The 27,475-nt window shown below is 42.6% G+C and overlaps 1 protein-coding gene and 1 long non-coding RNA gene across 2 annotated transcripts in view; one reads left to right on the forward strand and one right to left on the reverse strand.

The window, feature by feature from the left end:
• LOC141993451 (uncharacterized) overlaps positions 1-27,475 on the reverse strand; it is a 193,104-nt gene that overhangs the window by 91,669 nt on the left and 73,960 nt on the right. The gene's annotated exons all lie outside the window — the stretch shown is intronic.
• Positions 14,932-27,475, forward strand: part of LOC141993447 (pinopsin-like) — a 140,967-nt gene continuing 128,423 nt past the window's right edge. The window contains exon 1 of the mRNA XM_074962990.1: positions 14,932-15,532. Coding sequence (XP_074819091.1) covers positions 15,172-15,532 — 361 coding nt within the window. The 5' untranslated portion in view covers positions 14,932-15,171. The remainder of the gene's footprint in view (positions 15,533-27,475) is intronic.

A 27,475-nucleotide genomic window follows, 5' to 3' on the forward strand; every position in this document is an offset into this window, starting at 1 on the left:
ACCACGGCCAGTGGGAGCCCGATCGGCCGAACCTGCTGACACGGCAGGTAAACAAACCGTCCCGACCCTGCAGGGGCTTTCCCTGAAGAAGCGGCAGCCCTAGTTTGAGAACCACTGATTTAGACCATATTTAAGCCATTGTATGTGTTGTGTCCCTCTCCGTGCCCAATCTAGAGAATATACAAGTCTATTACAGATATTAACTTGAGAGCCCGGCTCTTTAGCTCAACATATGGAGACTCATACTTTCAGCTCCAGAAATCCAAGCTTGAATCCCGTGTCAGCCATCTTGGTTGTTTCATACACACACACACTCACTCAATCCTCCCCCCCCAGTCCCCGCCGCCCCGGTCCATGGACTTGCCAGAGTATGCAGGAGGGGAGCCAGACACACCAATTACTAGGGATTAATAAATTCTCATTTTCTATTTTAAGGACCAATTTCCAATATAGTCTAGCATCCAGCACTACAACATTATTCCCTTCAAAAATCCCATGTATGTGTGATGCTACATAATAGAGTTAAAATACAAATTTATAAGCTTGACATAGATTTACACAAACATTTCCGCAAACCACAGAACACCAAATAGTTCAATCTTTCCTACAATCAACCATTCTTCTACTCCACCAGCACACTACCTTGAGAACTCAGCCTCAATGTAGTGCACCTGGGGACTTCATTCCTTTCAGAGTCTTCACTATACATTTCATAAACAACATATGAAATCAACAGTACACACCTAAGAGTACATTTCCATTATAGAACAAAGGCACGTAATTAAGCTTGGGTGGTCAGTAAAAATTGAGAGAAGTGAAGGATAATGACAACAGGGAACTGCCTGAACCTCTTCATTGTTCATTTCCAGACATTCTAACTGGGCAATTTTTAAAGAGTTGTTGAATTTTTATATGGCAGATGTAATATTTTGGCGTATTAGCTAGACTTCAGTGACACACACTTTCACTATTATAGCTACCATTGCAGTAGCCCTACATAGGGCCCTATTGTGCTTTGTGCCCTTAAGAATTTATAATCTAAACAGAGAAAAGGTAGGAGGAAAAGTGACTTACAATCACCAGAAGAGCCAGAAATAGAACCCAGGTCTCTTGAAATCCCAAGCCAGTGCCTCTCATCACTGGACCACACTGCCTTTCAGCCTTAACCTTTGGTGGCTGCTCACAGTTCAGCTTTCTATGAAGCAAATGCCTCTGGCATTTCATCCATCTGATCATTAAGAAATCATGCAGCTTGCTCTCTCCCCTGCCCCTCAGGACTCCTCCATCCTTCTGCCACTTCTCCCAGGAGATTAAATGTACTGTATTACCTTGACCTGTCAATATTACATATGAAAGTTGCTGCAGGGTGATCATGTGTCTTGGAACTGGCATCTGTTGTCCAATATCCAAGCAAATGCTGATCAAGACATCTATGCAACCCAGTTTGCAAAATACAAGAAAATCTCTCTCAATTTCATGATATAAATATTTCTATGCAATTTCAAACTATTAAATCAAAGAGGGGCAGAGAAGGCAGTAATGCAGGAGCCAACGCTCTTCTTCCAACATATTCAATTACTTTAAGCTTTGCAGACATACCTTTCCCAAGCACTGCACCATACCCAGTGCAGTTCCTAAGGGTATTAATTATAAATAGCTTGCAAGAAGAGGAACTGCCAATCATGTCAATTCTTTCTATCTTAGATATTTATATGGCCCCCATTACTATTGTGTCTAAGTGACTCATTTATCTTCACACTACCCCTGTGAGACTGGGGATAAATAGCACTGTCCTTTTACAGAAGGAGAATGAGGTACAGAGAGGCTAAGTTACTTGCCTGAGGTTACAAACAAAGTTTGTATCCGAGTAGAGAAGTGAACTTGAGTCCCAGGCTAGCACCCTAACTGCTGGACCACCCTTCCTCTCTAAAATGTGACCTCTCTGAATTTGCTTCGAAATTCTGATCTCCCACAGGACAGGACTGTTATACTGCTTCTGTGCTAGGAGGCTCAGCACAGCAACCAGGATGCTTTGAACACAAGAATTGTTGTGATTCTGCAGACACAGGACCCAGCTAAACACTGAAGTGTTCAAATAGCCACAAACACTAAGCCAACCTATATTGGAATCAATGGTGGCTTCTCTGCCACAAATGCAGACCATCCCCTAAATAAACTTTTCAAGGTTCCACTCGTGAAATTATTAGAAATGACAGCAACACTTTTTGCAGTAGGAAAGAGGTGTGTTTTGGGAACCCCTGAATAGACTATGCATCCCAACTTCTGTCCTTTTCTCATTTTAATATCCCACTCATATTTTTCGTCTCCTGTGAACGGAGGCTCTATCTGTACACATGCCATGGACATTTCTGAATCTGTATGAATCGGTGTGATTTGACCCCCAAAAGGCATTTAGCAAAAGGGTTAAATGCTTTACACGCCTAACTTAATTAACAGGCACTGAATGAATCTGTAGATTTGTGGAATTACTCTTACATATGCTGTTCTTTCAAACCAATCAACCAAAAGGTTCTGGATGCTAAAAGTGAGGAAAGGTTCAGAATTGTAACTTGCAAAGTAGACAAGAAACCCCTTTTCCCTTCCTTCTCTCACCTGACTATTGTGTCTGCTAATGTGGGTGTGATGCATTATCTCAGTTATGTTACCTGCTGAGTAGGAGATCTAGTAAACATTTAAAACAAGACTGTTCAGCATAATATCCAAGTTCATCACCTTTGCCACTTTCATAATACCCATAGAAGGGATCTGTTCTTCCACAAGAAAATGTGCTCTATATCTCCCACAATGCCCTATGGCCAAGGATTTTGATGCACTGCAGCAGCTCTGCAAGAGGGGAGACAATGTGCAGCATGTGATCTGTACCAGGGAGCCCTGCCCCTAGAGAAAAAAAGGGGTGTAAGGCACCGTTGTGGCATTTCCAAATTGAAATTTTCAGTTTTCAGTCAAACCTTTTGGTTTTCTGCTCCCCACCCCAATCCCAAGGGGAAAAAAGTGTTTCCAACCAGTTCTACACTGTGATTCCAGTTGTTCTTGTTTCTTGCCTCTCCCCAGTGAATTTTGAGAGTGAGGTCACACATCAAGGGTGGCTATCAGCAGGAGGCAGCTCTAGAGCAACAGTAGTCACTGAGGACAGAGGGTGTGAGAGGGAAGGGAGAAGAAAAAAGGAGGGAGAGCCCTCAGTTTAATTCCTGATCTAAGAGCTCAAAAACCAGAAAAGAAATTAAAAATAATGAATGATGGGTTCTTTTAAAGTCTTGTTATTTTTAAGCCAATCTTGTGATTTTTTTAAAGCTTTTTTTTAGCAGGTTGAGTGGGAATTTTTGAATGCTTTTGGCTGGCAATACTGAGAGTACCAAGCACCTTCCTTCCCTTTTACACTTACACAGGGACAATTGCAGTCCTTATCCTCTCCTGGGGACAGAGCATACTCACTGATGTTGCCCTTAAAATTTGGGCTTTAAGGGGAGATTTTCAAAGAGACAAAAAGGAGTCTGCTGCCCAAAGAGGGAAATCTCGCCCTTGATTCTGGATTTCCTGTATGTATAACAGAACTAAATTGCAAAACAACAAATATTTGGCTGACACTGTAGGGTCCAAAGAGCTTAGCCAATCTCCATATATGAGATATGGAAATGTTCTACACTGTAATTGTCCCCAGTGTGGTATTTGGGACTGCTAGAATCAGAAAATTTAAAAGCACTGCAGAAAAATACACCTGATGAATATAGATAGCAACGTATTTTGGCAAAGCAATTTCCACTATGGTGTGTTCTCCCATCTGTCACAGATGAAAAAACTACATACATGGCTTGTGGTAGTCAAAGGGTTGTGTCGCTAAACCAACACATAAAAGGGTTAGTTTCACATGATGTCCCCAAGTGCTAGTTATAAGATCTATTTATAACACCCTTGCAGCCAGAGGCGAGTCCCCGACAGGGACTCCATCCTGCCATGTGATGAGTACTACACATGCTTCAGGGCCCAACAGAAGGCCATTGTTGTAATGATATCAAGTCTCATCCCAGTTTCTCTGGTGAAGGAAGGGAACATCTACCAACTAAGTGGAAAGCTGGGACTCAGAAGAGTTCATTCAAGAACTCAAGGAGACAGTGCAGCAAAGAAGGCAGGAGGACTGTTGCTAGGAGAAAACTGCTCGTCCACTCTTTCAGGGATTATCTCCAGGTCTTTACTGTTTGCTTATTTTGCTCTATGACCCTGGTTTGAATAAGCAGCCTGAGGAGCTAAGGGTCTTTATGAAGAGATTTTTATGTTGGCTCTAGAATAACTAACCAGGTCACTTCCCCAGAAAGAGGGTTTACTACTTCTGTGCTATAAAGGCTCTTCTGATGTTTTTGGGGAGGACTTTGGAGCTGGTCTCAGACCTATACTAGAAGACAGACTCTTATGCAAATGTTATTCTAGCGAGCACTGGCAGGTACTTATACTCAATAAACTTCCTCCAAATCGCTATGTTTCGTGTGACAGGCTCACCAAATAACCCCTTATGAAAAGATTAACTTCCTCCACTCCAGCTGCAGCCCTTTACTCACGCTACATGCACAATGACTTCTGTGGGAATTACATGCATGGCAGGATGGCAGTCAAAAATCACAACCTGTACCCACTTCTGCCTCCCGTAAATCTAGATGTCCCATCCCACATATTAGCTAAACATAGCCCTATACACTATGCTACCATTCTGCCATTTCTCTGGGTGTGCAGTCTAAATAAAGTATTTCCAGGAACATTAATATTGGATTATGAAATCAAAGATGACAGCCAAGTTTCAGACAATTTTAAGTTATTGGGATGTGGGATGAATATCTAACCTACACCACTCAATCTTCCTATCTAAACATCAGAGACTGCAGGAATATTGGTAGATCCTCAATAAATCAGCATTGTAGTCCTCTTTGTAAACAAATGTGTGGAAGATCACTCTGCATCTAGCTGGTACAGAAATATGTTACAATGGAAGGATCTCATCATTGTACTTTGCAACAAATGTGCAATACACAACAGAGACAACGACAGGATAAATCACACATGACTCAGCAAAACCAGGAATAGAAAATTGACACTTTAGCTCCAAAACCACAAGCCTCATGCACTTGAGCTAAAGGTGAGCTCCCTCAACTAACAGTCTTGATTCATCTTATTCTTTCAGTTGGTCATCCACTAGAGGATGAGATAGCACACACAATATCTGAATGCTCAACATTCAGGATTATAAATATACAGACAGTTGTCAATAATACAATAGAGAAACCAAAGCTATCATAACAAACATATAAGGTCTCTTAGTTGTTAAATATTTAAACATATTGCTTACAAAAGGGAATAATACACAAAGGGAAATGGTTTAATTGCCTATTATTTTTACTCAAGTCATCATCATTTTTTGCATTTATGTTGGCTTTTTAGTTTAGTTACCTATGCAAATACATGGTTATGTGGTGCACATCTAACTCTGTGGCAGACCGAAGGGAGAAGTGGGTGCAGGTTATAATTTAGAACTCTATACTAGTGTAACCCTTCTGTCTGTCAGAGTTGGCAGCAACAAGGGCCGGGTTCAGTATCTAGGGGTTCCATTCCAATAACACAATGCAAAACCGGCTCAAGACCCCACCCAGTGACCTGGGACAAATATATACCACCCCCGCTGGGTGCCTCCAAGTGGCAATACTTCCCCTCTCGCAAGCACATAGTCTGAGTGTAGCAAAAAGCCTTTTAATAACAGAGAGAAACAATGTGGCATTATGTTGGGGAAACACCACCAACAGGATTCATAACACAACCCATGAGCAAAACCCACCCCAAGCAAATTGGGGCATGTCATTTCTCTTTGGTTCTTGAGTCCAGCAACCCAAAATCACCCAAAGTCCCAAAAGTCCAACGACCCAAAAGTCTCTGTCCTTGTTCAGGGCAGCCCCAGAGTTCAAAAGTTTATCTGCAGAGTTTTTACCTCCCAACCTGGGTGGAGATTGGGGGGAGGTGTTAAGGGGCACCTTACGTGATCCAACACTGATGGCCTCATTCTAGGCGGGGTGGGTGTGCCTATGCAAATGAGATCAGCCCCTGAAGTTCTTTTCCACAACTTGCCACACCTCACCACCAGATGTCAGGGTGGAGCTCATCCTGACTCTGCTTACACTAGTTATGCAAAAATCCCACTGGCTTCCAATGTTTCCTCGTTGTACATCAGAACATAGGCATTAAAGGAGTAATCTTACCTTTGCTGTCCAAGATTCAATTATGGAAGACACACAACCGCAAGGCAATTCATCTGCTCGCCATTTGCTTTATCACCTCTACACCAAGCTCCTTTGTTAATCTTCTGTGGTTTTCAGGGGTTCCAAATGAACAAGCGTGGCAACAAGCTATTGCCTCCATGAAGTGGAAAAAAGAGATATTAAATCTCTGAAAATTTTATCAAGTGGTCCTTAATACTGGATTTGGCATAGAGCTCAGTCAAATGGCAGAACAACCATAGTCTCATTTGACACAATCCACTGTGGTAATACACAGTATTAGCCTGGGAGATGGCTACCACACCAGAACTGATGCCACTGGTGCAAGAGTCTGGGAAATGTATTTGCAGTGAGCTGGGAGAAAAGGAGGTTTGGAGGGTGTTTCCTTTTAAAACTACTGTCCAATAGTCAATATACTTGCTCTGCTCTCCCATCCTTTAGTACAACTGCAAGGAGAAGCAGGTGAGAGTGCCCATCTGCCGCCACCTGCCCATACACTTCTCTTTGGCAATCTGCAACCATTGGATCACATGTGGGAGGGGCATCCTATTACCAGCAGATCCCCTTTCCCTATGAGCCAAAAGGCCCTGGGTAAATTGAAATGAAGAGAGGTAGAGGATGTCCAGAAGGGGGGCTTGGATGGAATAAGAAAGGATTGGTGGGGCAAAGGAAGGAGAGAATGTGGAAGGGGATGAGAGAAGCAAAGAGACTGACGAAAAAGCTGGGACAGAAATGGCAGAAAAAAGTCATAACATTTCTTCACCTCAAAAAACCCCCAAACACTCCTTTCTCCCACACAATATAATTTACCTGCGATAGGACTCTGTATAGAGTTGCTGAGCACACCTGCTGACTCACTTGGACAGCCAGACCAGGTTGGGATTAGTAACTCCAATACTGTAATAATGGGTCCTCTAATCTAGTAATATGATTCAATAGTATTTAAAAAAAAATAAAAAAAACCAAAGTCACTCCCCTCTGCAAAACACTCACTGGGACAAGGAACACCTGTAACAGTAAAAGATGTCCTGTGGATATTGCAGTGCTACAGTAGTGGTGTAGTGGGAAGCTGCTAAAGAGCTGAGCCCTGCTCCACGGATGGAATAATTTTCTGGGTGTGTCTGCTTTTCCTGCCTCAGGGAAACTGCACAACAGCAGCACCTACAGTGGGAGGAAGGATCTGCCTTTGTAATTTTTGGTTTAATTTGTGTTCACAGCTGTCATTCTGGAAATGTTGTCTCAGCCCGCACATTAATAGACCATGAGATCACACAACAATGCCATGTGACTACAATGACAAATACCACACCATAACTCACAGATGGGAAATTGTTGGTCCATACTCTTCAGCAAATACTTATGAATAACATATAGACCTGGGTGATTTTTTTATCAGCAAATAATAAGTTTGCCAAAAAAGCATTTTAGGGGGGCACCAAAACAATTAGCACATTTGAGTCAAAATTTGGTGAATAGTTTTAGCTGAAAAAACAGAACATATTTTTGCAGGAAGTGTCAGAAGATTTTGAAGTGCTGAATGAAATTTTTGTTTTCATTTTCATATTGATAAGAAAAACCACGAAAATTCAGTTTGGAACACTTCTTTTCCCACCTACCCCTGATTTGTTGCTTCAGCCAATGAATCAGAAAAAAACAATTATTCACTCAGCTCTAATAATATATTCTGAAAAATCCAGATCAGGTCATGAATGATTTGCAAAGAGACAAAAATTCACAAAGAACATGCTTCGCAGTGAAGAATGTAACCAGCTCTAATCCACAGCAAACTTTGATGTTATTGTGACAGGTTCAGACACAGAGACCCCCTTGGGACTGTCACTTGATGTGCTGAGACTACCTCTGAGCCTGTCTTCCCTGCCAACTTGGGACTTCACAACCCTGCCTTGTTGTGCCAGATACGCTAATCTGCTGCAACACAGACCCAGGGTCTGAACCACGTGCCCCAAAGCTGCAGACTTAACTGAAAACAGCTGAAGAAGTGCCCCTGTCTCCAGCACCCAGACATCCAACTCCCAGTGGGATCCAAACCCCAAATAAATCCGTTTGACTCTGTATAAAGCTTAAACAGGGTAAACTCATAAATTATCTGCCCTCTATAACACTGACAGAGAGATATGCAAAGCTGTTTGCCTCCCCCCCCCCAGGTATTAATTGCTTACTCTGGGTTAATTAATAAGCAAACGTGATTTTATTAAGTATAAAAAGTAGTTATGTTTAAGTGGTTCCAAGTAATAACAGACAGAACAAAATAAGTTAAGCAAAATAAAACAAAACACACAAGTCTAAGCCTAATACAGTAGGAAACTGATTACAGGTAAATCTCACCCTCAGAGATGTCCCAATAAGCTTCTTTCACAGACTAGACTCCTTCCTAGTCTGGGCCCAATCCTTTTCAGACTAATGTTGTGTCTTATAGCCTGGGTCCAGCAATCACTCTCCACTCCCCGTAGTTACAGACCTTCATTCCAGTTTCTTTCAGGCATCTCTTTGGGGTGGATAGGCCATCTCTTGAGCCAGCTGAAGACAAAATGGAGAGGCTTCCGGGGCCTTTTATATTCTCTCTTGTGGATGGAAACCCCTTTGTTCTTCTGTGCAAAAATCACAGCAACAAGATGGAGTTTGTAGCCACCTGGGCAAGTCACATGTCCATGAATGATTCAGCTTTTTGCAGGCCAATGCCATTGTTTACATGTTAGTTTGAATATTCCCAGGAAAGCTCAGATGTGGATTGGCGTCTCCCAAAGTCCATTGTCAGTTAAGTGTTTCTTGATTGGACACTTACTGAGAATAGTCCTTTTTCAAGAAGTTGACCAAATGCTTCACTGAGACTACTTAGAATCAAACACATTGAGTTACAAGTACATAGCCAGTATTCATAACTTCAAATACAAAAATGATACACACATACAGACAGCATAATCAGAAGCAGCAAATTACAACCTTTTCATAAACACCTTACTCGACCTCCTTTGTACAAGATTTGGTGCAACTATAGGACCTTAGTTGCAACAATGATCTATACAGTCACAGTTCATGTCATTAACGTCACAGTTATCTCCCACTGTTTTCATTTGTTTTAGGAAGCTCCCTGAGACCTTAATCCTACATAATCTTGTACATATGAATAACTTTATGAAAGTGAGTAGAACCACTGTCTTCAATGGGATTACTCATATGGGTAAAGATATCTGTGTGGGTAAATGTTTGCTGAATCAGGGCCAGTTCTAGGGACAACCAAGCAGCCATTTTGGCAACTCTTAGCTGTTGACAGGAGCCATTTTACCAGTCAGAGTACCTTGCCGCCATGAAAAAAAAAGCACAGAGGTACAATGCCCCTTTGAAATTGGCTGCTTGGTTGTCCCTAGAACTGGCCCTGATTCAGCAAACATTTACCCACACAGGTATCTTTACCCATATGAGTAACCCCATTGAAGACAATTGTACCACTGTGCTTTTTTTCACGGTGGGAAGGTACTCTGGCTGGTAAAATGGCTCCTGTCAACAGCTAAGAGTTGCCAAAATGATATAGAAACAGCAACAGAAATAGGCGATCCTACAATAGGGATGGAAGCCTGGGGGTGGGGGCAGCAGCTCCCTTGAGTCTCTTTCAGACCCTCTTTGAGCTGTTTGCAGTGTCCTTGCCCTCAGTTCATAGCATGGGGTGGCGGCTGTTCCCTAAGTAAAACAAACGGACAGAAAAAAGGTCCTCGCCCCTCTCTTTCCCTTACGAGAGAGGGAAATCCAAGTGAAAGCATAGAAAGGCAAAAGGTGGCCTGGGGCTCAGGCAGTCTTCCAGGATTCAGTTCTTTAGACCTGGCCTATCAGCAGGACTATTGTCTTTTACTGGGATCTACCTCCAGCCCCTCCTCTTGGGGCATCCTGCTTTGCAGCTGGTCCACACAACTTAAGGAGCCATCAGGCCTATAACTGTCTCCCTCTCAGTTGACCTGTCTTTGTTGTCAACCATCTCTGATATGTGTTAGGGGGCTTATTCCTTCACCCGCTTACTTCCCTGGTCCTTCTCGCATGAACAGAGAGCAACAATACCGGAAGTCCAAAGGTGCAAACAATTCAATGTTTATTTGGGTGAACTTCCAGCAAGCATGATTCTAGTTTCCTTCCTTAGTGTCCCCCTTCCCAGCTCTGACACCACAGAGCCTTATCTGTGTCCCTGTTCCCATTCCCCCCTTAGCAAAACATGATTCCAATTTTCCCACCCCCATTCCCTGTTCCCATTCCCCCCTTACTTCCTGATTGACTGCAGACTATATAGTAAAACTTGAGTTCTGCTTAGCTATACCTTAACCAATCATTTTACTGAAATTTAACAAACCAACCCTAACATATTGTAACATGATTATTTAACCAATTATATCCCACCACCTTAATTAGTTTACACCCAGCAAAATTAATTATACAGCAGACAGAAACAATCACAGAACCAGAAAGAGATTATACAGACAAACAGTAGGGAAATGGGGACTACAGTGATAGAACAACAAAGAAATGAGGATTTCACATCCCAGCTATTGATAAGTGAGTTCTTGCCAGACAGGATGCTATCAAACTAAGTTTCCTTTTACATCTGGCTCAGACCCCAACTGAACCCCCGCCCCAAACATTACTGTGCACCCCTCTTGGAGGGATACCCCAAGTTTGGAGACCTCTGCTCTATGGCATCAAACAAAACTATTTGTCTTCATTTTCAAACCCTTTATGTCATTCCCCTCCCCCATCTATTATCTATAATTTATTATTACGTTAACTTTTGAAATGTTAAATGTCCATCGCCCACATGTAAACTTTTCAAAGAAGCAGTTTCTTACTTTCTCTGCAAAAGATTGCACTCACTACTGGTGTGCCCCCTTGTGGCTAGGAAGAGCATAGGAGGATCTTTGTTGTCTGGTGCACTGTGTAAACAGCAAGTCTGGCCTTGTAGCCGTCTCTCTTCCCATAACTTGGCCCTGCAGCTAGGCCACATTTAAGAGCACCCTTCTGGCATAACAAAAATCACACAAGCAGGCCATTGCCCGTACAACAGGCCTTTGGACTAAACTCTGGGCCCCATGGTCTGTGTAGCCTCTTGGCTCAGTGCTTTGAATGTCTTTATCCCTTTTTATTGGGGCAGGGGACTTCATAACACCTTTTTCAGTGGCTGGGAGGGGAATCCAGGCCCTCCCAGTCCTCTGGGTCCCAGACTAGGAACCATGTGGTGACCAGGCAAGCTCTGTCTATCTGCCCCTTCTACCTTACTGGGCTTCTTCCTACTGTGGCCTTTTCCCCAAAACCCCTCTAGGTCTACTCAGTGCCAGGATTCTCAGGGTCTATTACCCCCTAGTCCCTCAATAAATCCCAGAGCAAAAACACAATCTTAAAACCAAGTTCTGCCCTCCTCAGACATGATCTTTTGTTCCTCAACTGAATGCCTACCAGGGCTCTCTCCCTGGAAGTCTGAGTCCTGCCCTTATATTAGGACTCACTATTGGAGCCTGCTCCACCCTAGTGGCTACTTCTAGTCTCTCTTGGCCCCTTGCCAGACTTCTCTACTTATGACAAGATCCCAGGGCCAACTCTCCCCCTAGGCTTCACCCCCAATGCTGGTCTCCCCATTCTCTTGTCCCATAGAAGTAACTGCAGAGTTCTTCACTCTCTCCCTGCAGCCCCCTTCTGCTCTAAACTTCTCCTGTATGTAGTCCTCTCCGAGTCCCTCCACAGCTGAGCTGCATCATCAGTTAAGCATGGCCCACCCTCTAAGTACAGCCCAGTATGTTAACTGGCCTCTCGGGCTCACATTAACTCATTTCTTGCCTGTGAGGGGTATGCACACCATCACACTCCCATGGTGGCCCTCATGTTTGGGAAGAGCAACCTGTAAACATCTGCAAAGGTACCTCATCAGCCTCCTTCAAATCCATGCTTAAAAGTCTCCATTGCCATGATGCCTACAAAAAAACCCTTGACAACAGTTGGGCCTCTGATGTCCTAACACCACTGCTGATCATGTTAACCAATACTGTTTCACTGTTTCCTTTGCCTGCTCCATTGGTCTTTCTGTATCCACCTCTTTTCTCTTGTCTAACACTTAGATTGAAAGCGCTTGAGGGCAGGAATGGTGCCATAAATATAAAGGGAAGGGTAACCACCTTTCTGTATACAGAACTATAAAATCCCTCCTGGCCAGAGGCAAAACCCTTTCACCTGTAAAGGATTAAGAAGCTAGGATAACCTCGCTGGCACCTGACCAAAATGACCAATGAGGAAACAAGTTACTTTCAAAGCTGGAGGTGGGGGGAAACAAAGGGTCTGTCTGTCTGTGGGATGCTTTTGCCGGGAACAGATCAGGAATGCTCTTCAGAATTCCTGTAAAAAGTTAGTAAGCAATCTGGCTAGAAATGCGTTAGATTTCCTTTTGTTTAAATGGCTGGTAAATAAGCTGTGCTGAATGGAATGTATATTCCTGTTTTTGTGTCTTTTTGTAACTTAAGGTTTTGCCTAGAAGGATTCTCTATGTTTTGAATCTGATTACCCTGTAAGGTATTTACCATCCTGATTTTACAGAGGTGATTCTTTTACTTTTTTTTTTAATTAAAATTCTTCCTTTAAGAACCTGATTTCTTTTTCATTGTTCTTAAGATCCAAGGGTTTGGGTCTGTGTTCACCTATGCAAATTGGTGAGGATTTTTATGAAGTCTTCCCCAGGAAAGAGGGTGCAGAGCTTGGGGGGATATTTTGTGGGGAAGACGTCTCCAAGTGGGCTCTTTCTCTGTTCTTTGTTTAACACGCTTGGTGGTGGCAGCATAGGGTTCAAGGACAAGGCAAAGTTTCTACCTTGAGGAAGTTTTTAACCTGAGCTGGTAAGAATAAGCTTAGGGTGTCTTTCATGCAGGTCCCCACATCTGTACCCTAGAGTTCAGAGTGGGGAAGGAACCTTGACAAATGGTCTTTATGTTCTGCATTTATACAGTACCGAGCACACTGGGGTCCTGGTCCATGACTAGGGTTCCTAAGTGCTACAATAATACAAATGTTTGATAATAATTCTCTTTGGGAATATAACACAATATTATCAGAAATAACCAGACAACCACTTCCCAACAGCTATAAAATTATTAACCACAGCAAAACCAATAATAATTGATCAGCAAATGTCAATTTGCATAATTCTGATGAACTACTCACATCAGTACAGTTATTTATGGGTATAAGCCTTTGAAAGGATTGGGCCCTTGGGTAAGAAAAGGAATAATACTGAAAAATATTATTCTATAATTGTCATGGCTTAACTCTGTCTACCTCTAGTACCTACCTCTTCCCACTGTAGTGATAATTGATAGCAGTCCAAAGGGGTTTGCTACTTCTGTGCACATGTGTTTGCAGAAAAAGCATTTAGAGGTTGTTTTTCTTTGAGGGTGAGAAGTAAAATAGTCCTTCTTTTACCTTACTTTTCCTTTGAATTCAAGTTACTAGGTAATCCAGTTAACTAGACATTTTGCGGCATTCATATACTTCGAAGTATCACTTAGAAAGCAATTGTACAAAAGCTCCAGTACATTGTTAAACCTATTTAAAACCACACTCTTATTGATGTAACTGGGGGCAGGTTAATGTCTGTTCTCAAGTTAATTTAAGTCCAAAACTTAAAGTTTTGTAAAGAAAAAAAAAAGCTGTAAAAAAATTAAACCTGAGAGCAACAGAATTGTTTCCTCTCTATTGAAAACAAAATTCAATGTTAGAAACATAAAAAAATTATCTTTGACAGTGTCCTTTCAACACCAATTGCTCGTAGACAGGAAGCTGCATGAAGTGTGCCATATTTTCATACCTTTTTAATGGTTGGAGAATACCCTCTCCTATTTAAAATAAAAACCGTTTCCTCAAACTTGATATAAATCATTTAGGACTGCATGCTAAGCAATAAGCATGAGCCACATACTCTCCTTTTGGATAGATCTAGATATGATAACAACCTGGATACTCATTAGCAAGCTCCTCTCTGTACTTTCAGAGATCAAAACTCATCGTGAAAACATTTGTTGTATTTGTGTCAAACAGTTCATACTTTAACCCCTGCTGATTACTAATAAGGACTAGGTCACTGATCAATCAGTTTTCTTTAGGACTTTGGTTTACATCTTACAAATATTTTTCCAAAGGAAAAAAATGCCTTACAGTAGTCCATGTTACAGCTACCTGCATTTTGTATTATATAGCTCTGTGACAGTGGTACATTTCAGCTGGCACTTAAATGCTAAAGACTTTCCTAGGACTTATCATTCTAGCTTCTTTTTTATTCCCCAGATGTTGCAATTTATAGAACTCTTTGAAAACTGGTTTGATACTGTAACGATCCAGAGTACTGTCACCTCCCCCATTAAGATTTTAAAAAATAAAAGACAGCAGCCACGTATACACATACACACAATGGAAGAAGAATAAAACAGGCACCTAATTCACTCCCTCATTTTTGCATGGTAAGTAGTCTGTTGGTCTCCTGCGTTAGGATCAGCCCCTTTCTGTGTACGTTTTCCTGACCTACATTTTATTATCAGGTAGCTGCGGTTACATTTTTTTATTTCATACTCTACACCAGGCACAAATGAGGAAGACAGAAAGAGCCAGCTCGTAACAGCCACATGGTGGAGCATTAAAGAAAGAAACAAATGCTTGCTACATTTAACTCACTGATGTTGCAGTTTAACTAAGTAGAAACTATTATATATTTTTTATATATATACACTCACATGTAAGAGAGTGAGGGCTTTTTAGTGGGTTGTGGGTGTGTTGGTGTGTGCATAAGATATAAATGCATAATTTACTCTGCTGATATTGCAATGCTTAGCCAAGCAGCTGGAGCAGATCTGGAAAGAGACCTACTGAGATGACCGTGCCTAACATCAGCCACAGTTGCAGTGGTGTTAACAGTGTTTGGTGCAGCAACAGCAGCAACCAGAGACATGGACAAGAGCAGAATTTGAGTCCCACTGGCCACCTGATCACTGCCATCTGCCTTGGCATCATCGGGACCCTGGGCTTCCTCAATAATCTCTTGGTCCTGATACTTTTCTGCCGGAATAAAGTGCTACGGTCTCCGATTAACCTGCTGCTGATGAACATCTCTGTGAGCGACATGATGGTGTGCATCATGGGCACCCCGTTCAGCTTTGCCGCCAGCACTCAGGGACACTGGCTCATCGGGCCAGGTGGCTGCATCTGGTACGGCTTCATCAATACCCTCTTTGGTAAGTGGCAGTCTCCTGCTCTGGTGTGCGCCCAGCATGCCACCTCCCCTCCTGCATGGTTTAGAGCCTCTCCCAGGCACGTGCACACAGGGAGGCGCTAGGGCACCTCACCACACAATTCACCCCCCACAGCCTCCCCAGCTAGAGCTCCCAGCACTGAACATGGTTTGCATAGAAAGCCCTGCACTCCTTGCCCCCCTTCAAATAGAGGTGCTGAGCTGCTGCCCACATCTAACTCCACACACCAGGTAGCAGCGAGCCCATTCACTACCTGTGCCCTGGCTCACTGCTTTCCTGTCAGACTTTGTGCCCCTCACTGCAGTGTGGAAAAGGAAGTGACAGAGAGCACCAGCACAGACCTCCCCACCCAGACATGACAGGCTCACATTAGGGTGATGTGTGGGGAAGGTGTGTGTGGGGGGGGAGGTGAAGGGCTGTGGGGCTATATGTGTGTGTTGGGGGTGTGGGGGGGGGGAAGAGTGAAGGGCTCCATATGTCTACCGCACACACTAAGCCTGGGCTCTGACTTAGTCCGAACCCAAGCCCCGCTTCCATCCACACACAAATCAGTTTGACTTGGGTCAGCAAGCACTCGGCACCCGGGTCCCAGAACCTTGCTAGGGAGCTGAGTCCTGCTGCAACTCGGGTCCAAGCCCTGTCATGTTGCAATTTGAATACACTTCAAGCCATAGATCTGAGTGCAGTATGGACACGGTAGCACAGCTGAGAGACCCAGGTCAAGCAATTGTAAACCCAGGTTACTATGCAGTGTGGGTTCTCAAGCCTTGCTTGGAAACACTGAGTCTTCAGGACCAGGTCCCACAGACCCAGGCTTTTCAATGCAGCGAAGAGATATTCTTTGTGTCTGGGGAGAGGGGGAGGAGCTGAAGGATTGTGGGTCTGTATATGTCTCTGTAAAGGATATGTGAAAGGCTGTGGGACTGTGTGTGTATGAGGGAAGGGGTGAACAGCTGTGGGACTGGGTGTATGTGTGGTGAAGAGCTATGGGACAATATGTGTGGGGGTGAAAAGCTGTGGAACTTTACATGTGTGGTGAGGGAACTGAAAGGCGATGGGACATTTGCGTGGGGCAGAACAACAGTGTGACTGCATGTGTCTTTGGAGGAGACGTGAAAAGTTGTGGGACTGAGAAAGTGTGTGAAAGGATAAAGAGCTATAGCAATTGTATACATCTTGGGAGGTGATAAAAGGTTGTGACACTATGTTTGTGTGGAGCAGTTAAAGGCTGTGGTGCTGCATGTGTGTAAGAGGGGAGGCAGTTTTGCCCACTCACAATTTTGTCATGGTTGGCATTTTCCTTAAATTTCCAGCTCCTGGAGTCATGCAAGTAAGTAAAACCCCAACTTTCACTTTTTTTAAAAAAAGAGGAAGTTTATAGCCCTCATGGTTGTAGTGAAAACTTGAAAACATGATCGTTAGAGGATCAAAAAGCAAATAAACTTAAAATGTATTATATTGTTTAAACCTCATAATTTTTAGGGACCGGAAACATAATTTTCTTTAACTTTTGGGATTAACAATACTGGGATGGGGAAGGAAGAAGCTGTGTGTGTGTGTGTGAGAGAGAGAGAGAGAGGACTAGGAGGGTGTAAGAGAGAGAAGGCAAGAAGGAAGCAGGGGTTGTGTGAGGGGGAGAGAGAGAGGAAGGAGTGTGAAGGCACCTGTGTGGAGACTGAAGAGTGTGTGTGCAGAAACCTGAGGAGAGCATGGTGGGCTGTGTGTGTGTCTGAGGAAAGGCGGAAGGAGTGTGGGGCTCTCTGTGTCAGGGGGACACTAAAGAGCTGTGTACTTGAGGGTGACAAAGCGCTGTGTGAGGAGAGTCGGGGGGATGTTGATGAAGAGTGGACTGAAGAGTGCTTTGTGGGGTTGTAAGGCTGGGCTGTCAACGTAAAGGGGTTTACTGAAGTGCTGGGGGTGCTGTGAGGTGGAAGTAAGGACTTACATGTGATTGTGGGGAGGGAGCTAAAGACAATGAGATCTGAAGGGGTTAGGGGACTGAGAAATAGGAGGGATGGAAGTGTAAGACCTACAAAGTAGGAAAGGGGACTCAGGAGAGCTACATCATCTCTTCCCACAGTACTGAGGGAAACACTCAGAGAAATCACAGTTCATCAAACCAGGGATAAGTCAGGGCGATTGTAGGGAGAGGAGAGGAAGACAGAAGGGTGCAGATCTGCAAAAATTAGAGGGATGAGGGGAGAGAGAGAGACCCCAGGGAAGAGGTTCCCCAAAAGGGAGGTGGATGGTGTGATAAATATGGCAATTTCCTGCAATATCCCAGATAATCCTTATTGAATTAAGTTTAAGTATCCTTTCAGTTCATTGTATTAAAATGCAAATGTTTATGTATTATTGTGGGATTGTATGTAATGTCCCTAGGGAGGGGACCTGACTAATGTAAACCCTGGAAAGTGTAATGAGCTTCACAAGGACTAATTGAAACAATATGCTTAAAGTTAAATGGGTTTTCTGGGAAATCTCTTGGGGGAGGGGTATGTGAATATAACCTCTCCAGTTACACAGGACGTCAGCCCTATGAACCTTTGCCCTGAGGAGGAGGTGGCCCATTGTCTATGAATTACCTATTCCCAGATCAAAGACCCAAAGTGTATCAAGGAGGGACTCACAGCTTTGGAGACAAGGTGGTTATGAACGTATGACCACAAACAACCCCATGGTAGGGTATAAAGAGCCCTGGTCAAAACTGGGATGATCTCTCGTAAGCTTATTAGCATGCATGGAGGTTCTTTCATTGTTTTTAATCTGTGTTCTCTGTAATGCTTTCACCTTATGAATAACCATACTTGCTTCGAAAGAGCTGTGTGGGAAATTCACTTTGAGCAATCACATTTTTTATAGCCTCTGAGAAAGAAGGGCAAGCTGGTCTGATAAGACAGAATGTCTTGCTGGGGAATTCACAGTGTAGGCAGGGAACTGTGCAGTCTGGAATCACCTTGGCCAGGAGCGAGAGACACACATGTCTCCACCCAAGACAGGTGACAGCTGGGAGCTAGCAGCCTAAGAGTGGGTGTGCCCCGCACGGTGGGGGAATGCAGGTGCAGTTGCCCTAAACTGAGACAGACTTGTGCCGGGTGTCCACATACAAGCCCATCTAACCCTGGCTCTGTACTGAGGTGGCTAGCCAGAGCTGCCACTTGCGCGGCAACGTCCACACTGCTATTTTTAGCGCGCTAGCTCAAGCAGAGCTAGCGCATGTCTGTCTACCCAGGCTCTGAGGCTTGCTCCCAGCTGCAGTGTAGGTATACTCAAAGTCATTCCAAGCAGTGAGGCATCTGTAACTTAGACGGGCGCTTGGGGCTGTCCGTGGTATGCCACGGCTGCTCGGGGCAGACCAAGACTGGGAGGGTGGAAAGAAAGCTTCAAGCCACCTTAGCCTGCCCCTGGGATGTGAGTTCTGTGCTGGATCACTACGGGTATGTCTACACTGCAATCTCAGGATGGGATTGCAGATCATGTGGACATACCTAATCTAGCCTTACTCTAGCTATCTTCGATGTCAGAGCAGTGGGATATACAAGCCTACCTTGGACCCTGGCTAGTTACTTGCACACCACTGCAGCTTCCCTACTCTGGTACCAAGCAAGCTGGCTTAGGTATGTCTACACATGCTGCAATTACACCCCATGACAGCAGTGTAAGCATATGCTTAGAGTCAGATTAGAGAATTCCTTTGCAATCAGTAATAAATTATCTGCAGACAACTGTTAATCGGGTGCACAATCCAACCATGTTATTATTAGAATGATGTTTGGTAACACATAATAAAGGTACCATTCAAACAAATATTTGTTTTCATGGATTTGTAATTACTGTACAAAAATTCCTGCTACATAGAAACCTGCTATATTAAGTCCTAGCTCAAGTTAAATATTCATAGCATTTAACTAAATAAAAAAATACTTGGTGAGGTTTTTATGTTCCGGGGGGGGGGGAATTTTGCAACCCAATAGCAAAAAAGAGGTCATATTTAAAAGATAAAAGTGATACTATCTAACGGTGCCACTATGCTATTCTAGGAAAGGGTCTGCAAACTAACCCACAGATCTTTAGATGTCTCTATGACTGACATTTGGACTACATTGTCCCTTCCCACAAAGCAGAGCAATGGTGGCAAACAGCTCCAAGAGAATGGAGTTTTCAGGATATCATCCCTTGAGATTGGAGGGACTAATGGGGTGCAAAGTGGGCAGGGGGATGTGGCTTCCAATCCCAGAGGATCCTGGGGCTCAGCATAGAAGGGAAAGTTGAGAACCATGGAGACAGGGAAGTTTGTGGCTCCTCTCTGCTAGCACGACTTATTTAGGCATCATCCTCCTTTGACTAAATCTCACATGGCTGTTCAGGAGCAGCTGCCAAGAGTTAGTACTGCTTCAAGCAGTATTGACCCCTGAGGGGATTTCTGCACAGAAATCCATTGGCTCAGCACTATATGATGCCTTACAGGCATCTGATCCTGTCTTCCACTGCCTTCCAGCCCAGTCAGCACCCTAAAACCCAACAGAGAAAATGCTCCATAGAGTGCCAACAGAATAGTTCTTAGAAGGCGTGGGGGGAAAGGGGCCACAATACATCAGAGCCATAGCTCCATCCTCCCTGCCTTTCATCCAGAATCTACTAGATCTCACATTTTACTGTGGAAAGAATGATGTGGAGCATTGGAATTAGCTGCATACTGATGTTGCTTCATATTCTTGGAGCATGAGGCAGGTGCAGTGCACAATCTGCACAAATGCCAAGATGCGCTGAAACAGGAATCAGTTTAAATTTCCAGCCAATATGTTAGCAGCAATCCTAGACAATATTAAAGAACGGGCAATTTACTTTCTAAACATGTTCCCATTCTGACAGAGCTAAGGTATTCAATTGTTATTGATCGAAAGTATCAAAAACAATCAGGACTGCTTTCTAAAGTGTGTGTGTGTGTGCACATGCGCGCGCGTGTGTGTGTAGAGACAGGCAGGCAATTAGAAAAAGACACAATTATTTGCTGGCTCTTGAGCCTCTGCAGTGAAGAAGGATCTCAAAGTGCTTTACAAGCTAGATGTTTATAGCATCACTGAAATACAGCCAGCACTGGTGTGGAGGATAGAAAGCAACTGGTGTTCAATATACTGCACAAAAGTGCTAGGGAGAAGGAATTTTGACCCAGGATAATTAGTGAAAATCTATAACATTACAAGAGACCCAAGGGATTTTTAGTACCCACACAGAATAGGCAGGGCTTCAGTTTTTAAGGTCTTACCTGAAAGATTCTCATAAAGTAAGATCAATTTATTTACCTATGAAAGAGGAATTGTCTCTGCTGGAGTATGAATTTGTTCTTCTAGTGGGTTTCAGTACCTGAAATATGGGGCCCAATCACATTCTCATTGAAGCTAATGGCAAAATTTCCATTTGGGGAGCGAAAGCTGACCCCTGAAGCCTAGATGACTAAGCTATCCTCCCCAACAACAGCTTGGTTGTTGTAAATGGTGAGCCAGGTGTTGCTTACTTTCTTCTCATGACAAGTTGAATTGACCCATGGCACAAGTGAGGCAAGGCAGATTTGACCCATTATCTGAAAGCTTAGCAGTCATCTTTATGGAGAGACTAGAGTGCTACCACAGATAAGGCTGCAGCTGGAAGGATGGTTTTGTGGTTAAAACATTGGCTTGTGACTCAAGAGATCTTGGTTGAATTCCTTGCTTCTCCACAGATTTCCTGTGAAACCTTCAACAAGTCATTAAGTCTCTCTCTGGCTCAGTTTCCCCTCTGTACAATTGGGATAATACTTCCTTTGTCTGTCTAGACAATTTAGATTGTAAACTCTTTGCAGCAGGCATAGTTTCTCACTGTGTGTGACAATGGGGCTCTGATCGCAGTTGGCTGAAGAACATGCAACGCCACTTTTGAATGTAGTGCGCAACTGCAGGAAAGCCGGATCTCTGTGAGAGTATGGCAATTCGCACAAAAAGTTGAACCACTTTATGCTCAGGATTTGGCAGTGACAACACATATGGAATCCCTCTAGTGGCTCCAAGTCTGCCTGTAGGAAGGTCCAAGTTCCTGCCCTGTATAACAATACAGGTAATACACAGGTCTGATAGATCCTGATCTTTGTTTCAGTGCAAAGAAATTTTTGTGCCATTAAGCAAGACATGAACTTCATGCCAGAGGCAGCAAGACCTATTCATCCAAGAATGTCTGGTTTTCAGTGATCATTTGAACTCTGCATGCAGCCTAGAGAGATGAACTCATCAACACCTTTCAGAGTGTTTTACTTTACCTGCACTGAGAGTTTTGGTGGCCCAGCTCCAAGGTTCTGGACCTTGGTCTTCTGTCATTAGACATTCAACCCCATAGTGTGGGTGGTGTCTTGGAGACCTTAGGGGGCAAGGCTGAAATTCTCTGACTTCTCCACAAGCAAAGCAGCGTCACCAGTGTAGTCTTGGTTGAGGAACACCTCTTGACCAACCTTGTTTTTGATGCAGCAAGTCCTAATATCCAGTCAATAGCTCAACAGAATAGTTCTGGGGTGAGAGTGCATCCCTGCCATGCACCTGAGGTTGTGTAGAAACACGGTGAAAACCATGAACCAATGCACACTCCCACACCAATAATGGCATAAAGATCATGCACTAGATTTAGCAGAACATCTGCACTGCCAACTCTTTTCAGTGCAAACCAAAGTGCTTACCTGTCAACCAAATCAAAATCCACTTTGATGTCAATATAGGCCATGTGAAGCTGCTGGTTAAATTTTAAGTGTTGCTCAGCCAGAAGCTGAAAGAGAAGGACAAAGTCCATTGTTGATCACAAAACTGTGAAACCTGATTGCTGTGGACAATGATGCCATATGTAACTCAGATATCCGTTGGATAACACGGATGTTGCCTGGAGTTGTATACGTCATGCTATGTCACATACTGCTGCTAAAACAATTGGCTTCAGACCATTGTACAAGGAATCCTGTCTTTTTGAAGAGGACTTTGATATATTAGTAAAAAAGGCAGAAGTATGCAAGGCGGGATATGCCCAAGAATGTAAATGTCTAAAAGACATTTTCCGAGCCGTGGCAAAATGTGATCATGAGATCTACCTCAACTCTCTGGTCAACAAGCAGAGAATAGCCTAAAGTACAACCATCTGTGTCCTGCCTACAAACCATCACATGCCTGGCTGGAGTCATAAACACATACACCCAGCCCTGTCAAAACTGATGTGCTTAAAATTTTGAAGATTTTGGCCACAGGAGAATATTTTGGAAGAGTCTAAGGTGAATAAGACATGCTACTGCTATGATACAGATAGAATAAAAAAAAAGAAGTAATTTACTCTGAAAATTCTTCTAATACTTTTTTTTTGTCAGGTCTTAAGTTCAAAAGCAGCTTGACCTAGAAACTTCAGATTTGCTTTATTTGCATCAACATAAGAGCCCTTGATGAGATCTAGTGCTTAGGATATTTTTATTAAGGTCATAACTTTATTAACTTTATAATCCAAGTTAATTGCTATGGATTTTTGGATGTATGAACAGTGTCAGGCCACAAAAAGCTCTGTCACCAAAGCTCTGCTGGAGACTTAAATGTTTCATTTTATAACAACAACTGTGGGGTCAGATCCTCAGCTAGTGTAAATTCGCATAGCTCTGGTCAAGTCAATGGAGCTGTGCTGGTTTGAAAAATAGGGGGAGGGAATTCCAATTTTCTCCCCCCACCGCCCAGAGTTTTCTTGCCTGAAGCTCTCTTAGCCACTGGCAGCCAAAGCTCCCAATTCTGGATCATGTTGTAATAGGTACTGTGCACCTGTTAAGAGGTGATTAAAGTCCCCAACATTTTATCACCAGGCAGCTAGTGGAGATCCAGTGCATAATAAAGATGATACATGAGTAACTTATTTTAAATTGTCTTCTCTGAGGAAACTACTCTGCGTTTGAGTGTGGTGACACCTATCTACTCAAGTGAAATATGGAATTCTTAAATGCTTTCTGTGGCTAAAAATAAGGGTGCCTGAAGAATCATGAGATACTGGTAAAGTTCAAAACAAAAACTAAGTATCCTAAGGATTTTTGTTTAAAATCTTCTGGTTTCAAAATTATCTGGAACAATTTTCTCTGAAAATATTTTAACCACACACATTTTCAGACAATTCACTATTTCCAGTCATAAGGTTAGAGATGGGTAGAAAAAAATAAGACTTACAATGGAAGCTTGGACACAACCTTAACCATGGACTCACTACTGAGGCTCAGTAATAATGAGCTGGGATAACACTGAAATCAGCCCATCATCAGATCCAGACTGTGAATCCCCAATGTCAGGAATGCTCTGAACTAAGTTTTTGGTTGTGGCGGTTTTAAAGATAAAAAGTTCACATCTGCAGTTTGGATTCAGGGTAGTTGTTGTAGCCTCTCTCTCTAATAAAAGTACATATTGGTATGAGCTGTATCTCAAATGCATGTGGTTGCATGTTAAAAACAGAAAAAGGTTCAGTTTTATGCATGACAGTACCAGTTATCTGTGTTCAGTCAAATTATGCTCTTAATTACAGTTGTGCCAGCATACTGTTAAAATACCTTAGCACAATTTAATGATAACATTATAGTTTGTTTTCTCCTCACAGGAGCAATACACATGGCAAAAACCAAACAACAATCATATGCTCCATTTACATCCTATCTGTTATTTTCTAATTCCAATTACATCTATATAACACTGCATTGCACTTACCAAGTAAGACCTCTGTATTATCTACATCTCAGAAGAGAGATTATTATACCTAGCAAAGATAAAATTCAAATTAGAGAGGAAAACAAAGATGTCTTAATGTTTCAAATGGTAAAATATTGCATTATTAGCTTCAATTTTCATTGCTAGATGTGACGCTAGGTCCCAAAATTGGGAAATAAGGATGTTGTGTTCCATACAGTCCATCTTTTTTTGTTTGTAGGGTCATTGCTAGAATATTTATCGTGTCTCTTAAATCTGAGATTCAAACAGTCACTCGACCAGAAATTGTTAATGTTCACTCTCCTCTCTCATGAGCAGACTCCATCTGTGAGCAGTGGATCTTCCTATGAATCTCGCTTTCTCATGGCTTTATCACAATTCTTGGGATATTTGGTGTTTTTCTTAAAGGACCAGCTCCTGGAATCCTGATGATTACTTCACATAAAATAATACCGAGATTATCATGTATCATGTAATGGTTCTGTAGAAAAGCTTGAAAACATGGTTTGAGTGCACCCTAAAGACTCAGAAACCAGAAAGCAAATAAAAACCCTAAAATGTAGTATTATTAAAAAAAAAACCCTCATAATTTTTAAGGAAATTCCGTGATTTTTGGAGGGGAGGGGCTTGATTCTGGTTGGCAACACTGTAAATGCTACAATATTTGAGGAACCCAGTTTCTGTCCACTCAGGCCTATTGCCATGTCCCTGGGTTTAGGGACAGCTTAACATATCCTTCAGAAGTCCAAAAGGCCCTTCCACCCCCCTGAAAATGCTGCATTGGGGAGTTGGAGAGCTCCTCAAAAGAGGGGGAAGCCCATGCAAACCCAAATACTCAATATTACAGGTACTGCCAATACTGAGTAAGTCCTTCCTTACTGTTCTGGAAGCACAGCTTTTTCTTCCTCATCCTGTAAGAGCTGTGTGACGATGAAGATAATTATGTCTTCACCTTGGTTAATGATCTGAAAAAGCTTTGAGGTGACCTGCAAGTAATGGCTGAGCTGATGAGTCATAGCAGACAATCACCCGTGAAACCGTGAAAAATAGTTATTACAGCCAGCAAGACATGATTACGTGTAAAATATCTTTGGGAAAAGTTTGAAAGAGGTATGGAGAGCATACAGCCTGTGAAAATTCTGCAGAGATTTTTCTATTTTCATCAGTCATTATTTGTATTCCATCATTATTTGTATTCCATCATTCCATCCAAAATATGACCATGGAAAAGAGTTCTCCAGAGAGAGCAAAGAAGTGACCAGAAGGGGAAAGAGACAAGGAATGAATTTCCTGTCCAGCAAAAACAGTGTAGTAGAAAAACACAAATCAGGACAATTTAGACTGTTCAGTAATCACCAGTGACACTCCTAAAGTGTGGAAGTTTGTGTAGGTCTGAAAGTTTCTATACATATCCAGAGTATATAGGAATAATGTTAATGTTTTAAGCCCTAAGCGTATTAGAAGGGCCAAAAACTTAATTTGAAATAAAGAAACCTCAAGCTTTTTGGCAAAAGAAAAACAAACAAAATCTATTTCTGAAAGACTGGAATTGGTAGCGTAAATGGTGAGATTAAGGTATTTTTTAATCCATGTTTTCTGATGCCAATCTTGCATATCTTGTCCTGTAAAACTAGATTGGATTTGAGAACAGACATGGTGGGTAGCCAAAGTCTTCAGTGGAAAGAGCAGCAAGTGGTAGCCGTATGCTTTTCTTGGAATAACAGTTTAGCAAAATATTTTCTTTTGGGCCTGATTTCCAAATGGTGCCAACCTGGGCTCCACTTGTAGGTGTACCATTGTGCATACATACACATTTTCTAGGCACACAGATGATGGGATTTATGGGCCAAGGTCTCCAAAGCACTCAGTGTTGGCCTAACTCTACTCCCATTGAAGACAACATGCAACCATAAACTACATTGTCCTTTCAGTGCTACCAAATCACATTACACATAGTTTTCAAGAAGATGTCCATTATTATCTTGTGTTTCTTTCAGCATTACTGCTTTCCAGGTATCTCCCTCCCTCTATCTGTGTTTGTGTCCTCCCACATGTAGAACCTTGCATTTTTCCAAGTTCAATCTCATTCTGCTGTTTTCTGCATTTTTCTAACCTCTCTAGGTTCCTTTGAATTAAAATGACTTCACTGATGATTTCCAGAGTCATAATGTATTCTCACCCTGTTCACTCACCTGTCTGTGCTGCAAAAGATGTATTAAGAGATAAGATACTATTTCTCTGTTCTGTATGCTGAGATTGATTCTAGAGAGGCTGTTTGCTGCTTCTCTTATAGCATATACCAAGGAAGTCCAAGTGTCCACTCTGAGTGGGGTAGGGCTATGAGCAAAGTCCTATGTCACATTTTGAGAGTACTCAGACAGAGATAGTTCTCTCCTTGTACATCTATCAGAGAGTTCAAGCAAGCAAAGCTCTGCTTGGATAAACAGCTTTCAGCGACGTCCTGGGCAGAGTATGTGTTACAGCTGTCAGGAGTGTACCAAGGCTTTGGGAAATCCATATATATACTGGAATATATTTTATCTGCTTGTATCTCTTTTCTTCGAAGTCCATGTTTATTTTCTTATTATTTAAGGGTCACATCATGTTTTTGTAAGATCTCCTTTACCCATGTTGGGGATATTGAAGTTCTATATGTATTTATAAACTCTGTGTTGACCAAGAGCTTTAAGGTAAATTTGGACTGAGAAGCTGCAAAGATTACCCCCACCACAGAGGGAACTGTGCTGAGTATTACTACTTATTGTAGTTTTGGACCTATGCATCAACCATGTTGCAGTTACTTTCCAAACATTTGGACATCTTTGAACACTGGAATATTTTTATCCATGTGCAGGCTAAGTGACAGCTGTGCTTCTATGGAATAAGAGAGTACTCAGCTAGCATGTTCGGCAATAATGACCCCAGATACCACAGCTTGTAATAGTGTTAATTCAGCATTGGGAGAAACAAATCTAGAATGCTATATTTTTTACAATAAAGCACGAGGATTCCACCTATTGGAGGCAGGGAGGGTTTTAACATTGATTAGCTGGTTCTCTGCAGACAGTCCCAGAAAGTATGGACTTCTTGAGAAGTTATCTGGGGAATGATATCCCAGCTAGAAAGAGACTAAGTATGCAGGTAGAACTGTGCTCGTACATATCTGAGGTATTGTAGATAGTGGACTTAAATC

This window comes from Natator depressus, chromosome 9 (genome assembly GCF_965152275.1).
Source record: "Natator depressus isolate rNatDep1 chromosome 9, rNatDep2.hap1, whole genome shotgun sequence".
Taxonomy (NCBI): Eukaryota; Metazoa; Chordata; order Testudines; family Cheloniidae; genus Natator; species Natator depressus.